This window comes from Hippocampus comes, unplaced genomic scaffold (assembly GCF_001891065.2).
Source record: "Hippocampus comes isolate QL1 unplaced genomic scaffold, H_comes_QL1_v1.1 scaffold190, whole genome shotgun sequence".
NCBI lineage: Eukaryota > Metazoa > Chordata > Actinopteri > Syngnathiformes > Syngnathidae > Hippocampus > Hippocampus comes.
Genome location: NW_017805121.1, coordinates 291,208 through 294,858, shown reverse-complemented (window position 1 = coordinate 294,858; position 3,651 = coordinate 291,208). Strand labels below are relative to the sequence as shown.

Sequence of the window (3,651 nt, the reverse complement as noted above, 5' to 3'; positions counted from 1 at the left end):
CGCTCCCGGCCGGGTCCGTTAGCCGGCACCCCTGGGCGAGAGACATATAGCATTGCGCTAGGAAAAGTCGACACGCCCCTGTGAAAATTCCAGCCTCCCTGGCCGCCGCGTCGCCGTTTTCCTGCCAGCGGGGCTCAATTAAGAACACCCACCTGACCCTTCATAGATGACACGGTGCTCCCAATTGGTTGCGCGGCGAGGGGGCTCGCACAGGTTTTGCACCCGGTCATAATCGCCGAAAGACAGGCGATGGATGCTGTTCCTCATCTGAACTATTTATTGATTTATTTTTGTTCACTTCAAAACAAGCGTTGCCGTTCAGGTGTGTGAAATCACGCCACATTTCAAGTCAAGCGCGGGGGGGTCTATTGGGCAGGAAGTGGCAATTGTAGAAGTGTGTGTGTGTGTGTTGGGGTGGGAAAATGAATGTCAGTGCGCGTGCGTGGCCTCACCTTTGACATCTTCATCTTCCACAGTCGTGTTGCTGCTGTCTGATGATTCCTGCGGATCACACACACGCGCGCAGCGGACTTTTAGGACGGAAGCATTCCACATGCCGTACACTGATGGTGTGTGAAATCACGCCACGTTTCAAGTCAAGCGCACGCCTGCACCGAATCACCGCTCGGGAATCGAGCATCCGCTTCGAGTGAGTCGCAGCAGGCTCAACTCTTGGAGGCCGTGAGAAGAGCGTTTGGCGCCACTCGCTTTCACCCGTCGCTTATTTAGCTGCGCTGCCACAGCTGTGTCGCATGCGTGGCAATGTGTGAGTGTGCATGGGGAGTGTGGGGAGGTGTGATTCTGCGGGGAGGGGGGGTCTATTGGGCAGGAAGTGGCAATTGTAGAAGTGTGTGTGTGTTGGGGTGGGAAAATGAATGTGAGTGCGCGTGCGTGGCCTCACCTTTGACATCTTCATCTTCCACGGTCGTGTTGCTGCTGTCTGATGATTCCTGCAGATCACACACACACACGCGCAGCGGACTTTTAGGATGGAACCCTTCGCATGCCGTACACGGACGCACGCACGCATGCGGTGTCATGGCAACACAGATGCGGTTTTGCGGGGTAGTTGCCCGACACCGCTGTTGGCTTTGCGCCGTCATCTACACAAACTCAGCTCGACAAGTAGTGCCGTCGCCAGGGAAGAAGTCGGTCGGCACGGCAGACGCAAACTCAATGCGGTCGCGATTGCGCGCCGCAAAGGAACACGGCTGGACAGATGGAAAAGCGGGAGTGGCCGACAGCCGACCGCGTCGACTTTGTCGCACGGGCACAAATGAGGCAAGCCTAATTTTCTGAGGCTCCTGGAAGGGGGTGAGAGAGAGCCAAGGAGCAAGGTGGGGAGGGGGGGGGGGGCAGAAGAAGATGGAAGATGTGAGAAGGGCGGAAAAAAAGGGGTGGAGCAAAACAACGACAACAACAAGAACAACCAGGAAGTAGAAGAGAAACAGAAAAGGATGTTAGTGGAAAGAAGGAGAATCCATCAAAGTGATCGGCGGAAACGTGTCCACGCGCGCACACGCACACACTCGGGTGAAGCCATTTTTAGGAGAAGACTTTTCAGAAAGGATGCGGACCCGGCTGGGCTCCCGGCGCAACAACAACGCCGCGCTCAAAGAGGCCACCGAGTCGAGTCTGCGGGAAGCTGCGAGGGCTCACGCGACCCCCCCCACCCCCAACAGGGGAAAAACTTCCCTGGGATCCCTTCCCCCGGACAAGCCATCAACAGGCACTTTGCTTTTGCACCTTTGCGAGCATTGCGTGTCAGGCATTTATTTCAGCCAGTTAGCGTTGGAGTTTCAGGCAAGATTTCGACCCCCAAAAGCCAAACGTGTGTCTGCCGCAACCCGCGGCCGCCCGCGCCTGCCGCCCGCCCTTGCCAGTGCCTGAGCTGAACGACGACGCCCGCTGCAGAGTGTGGGCCACACAAAAGGAATAGAAAGAAGCAGCCAGGCAAAACGGGGAAAACTCAACACACACACACACACACACACATTGAAAGGCACAGGCATAGGGAGCGGGGGGTGTCCAAGAGGAGATACAGGTATTGGTTACGAGGGTAAATACCAGAGCGGGTGAAGGGATGTTTCCTTTGGGGCTGGTGACTATGCTGTTTTTGCAGTTTGTTTGAGGCTGTGCAAGGAGAGCAGAGGGAGGAAAGTTAACAAGCAAGGCGTGCGCGTGCCAGCGTGTGCGTGCCAGCGTGCGTGTGACATTTGCTCATGCCAAATGCGCTGTAAATAAACACATTTCCAAATGGGCCCCAATTTTGGGGCCTCAATTCAGCGGACTTGGTGCTACTCATTCAGTGGCGCACTGTGAGGTAAGGCCACTTGGGGGCAGTAGAGTGCAGACATAAGCCTAGCCCGGATACGGAGAGTCGCGAAGCTGAAGAGAAACCCCAAAAGACACCGTGCCACCCTGACGCCATACAACTCCAGTTAAGCTGCACAGCCCATGAGCGCACGCGTTTGATTTCCAAGGTGGGAGAAGAAAGCAACAGCAGTGGCGGGCGCGTGGCAAAAAGAAAGAAAGCGGCGGCAAAAGACGAGCGAGGTGGCGCCAAATCGCCTTCGCGGTCACAGAGGTCACATCGGGGTGCCGACGTGGCCCGAGCGACGCAGTTTAATTCCGGCCTCGAGGGCCTCAACCCGCACGAAAACTCCCCAATTGGATGAATTGTAGGTGACCGCAACGCGAGGCCTGGGGAACGCCGCCTTGAAAAGTTGGTTTCAAAAAGTAAATCATCCATCGATAACGGCTGAACCAACGGACTCCAAGACGGGCGCCCGAGTCGCAACGCAACACATGAAAAAGCCTCCAAGGCGGCCAATCAAACTTCCTGAGATCAGATTTGGATGAATGAACAAGGCGCCCCCGACACCGGACGAACGTCCCGACAGGTCGGAAGGACTCGTGCCTGCTACAGAAGAGCATTTTGGTTTGGGCAGCAATGGTGGCCTCGCTCGATCCCATTGGCCCAAATGAGCGTCCACTCGGCGATGCAGTTGGAGGAGACGAAATCTTTTAGGGATGACTTGGAAAGGAGACTTCATTTCGGCAAGGAAAGCAAAGATGGGAAAAAAAATGGAGCCCAAACAGCATGCTCACCATATACTGCACAGTTGAGCTGGACTTGCGTTTCTGTCCTCGGGCCAAACGACGGACGGATGGATCGATGGATAAAATTTGGGGGACCAATGGATGAGGAAAAAGCAGGGGGAGGGATGGAAATAGAAAGTAACCCATGAAATGGCAGCCAGAACAAAAAGAGCACTTTGAGAGACAGAATGAAAATGAAGCCGAAAAAAAAAACCAACAACCCCCCCCCGCCCCCCCTGACGTGTCAATACCAAATGAAAGCTTAAGTGCTGAAGTCGTGAAGTGGCCGTGTGAGGGGAAACAAAAGTTGCATGAAACATTCATGCTGCGAGTTGGGAACGACGACGCAAGGAAAGGAAAGAAAAGAAACGAAACGGAAGGACGGGAGCCTGAAAAGGAGCCTGTTGCTAGGCGACCATCGCATCTATTTTGGGCATCTGAGTTTCCAGGGTCCAGAACCGGCAGCTATTCCCGGCATTTGACACACGCACGCACGCATGCACGCACACGCACGCACAAACAGGCACATGCACACACATTTGGGTGGGG

At 55.1% G+C, this 3,651-nt stretch overlaps 1 protein-coding gene across 1 annotated transcript in view; it reads right to left on the bottom strand.

The window, feature by feature from the left end:
• Positions 1 to 3,651, bottom strand: part of LOC109513440 (calcium/calmodulin-dependent protein kinase type II subunit delta-like) — a 17,395-nt gene that overhangs the window by 921 nt on the left and 12,823 nt on the right. Inside the window, exons 14-16 of the mRNA XM_019865929.1 lie at positions 3,112 to 3,144; positions 2,068 to 2,133; positions 902 to 950 (exon numbers count right to left, since the gene is read on the bottom strand). Of these exons, the coding sequence (XP_019721488.1) occupies positions 902 to 950; positions 2,068 to 2,133; positions 3,112 to 3,144 (148 nt within the window). The remainder of the gene's footprint in view (positions 1 to 901; positions 951 to 2,067; positions 2,134 to 3,111; positions 3,145 to 3,651) is intronic.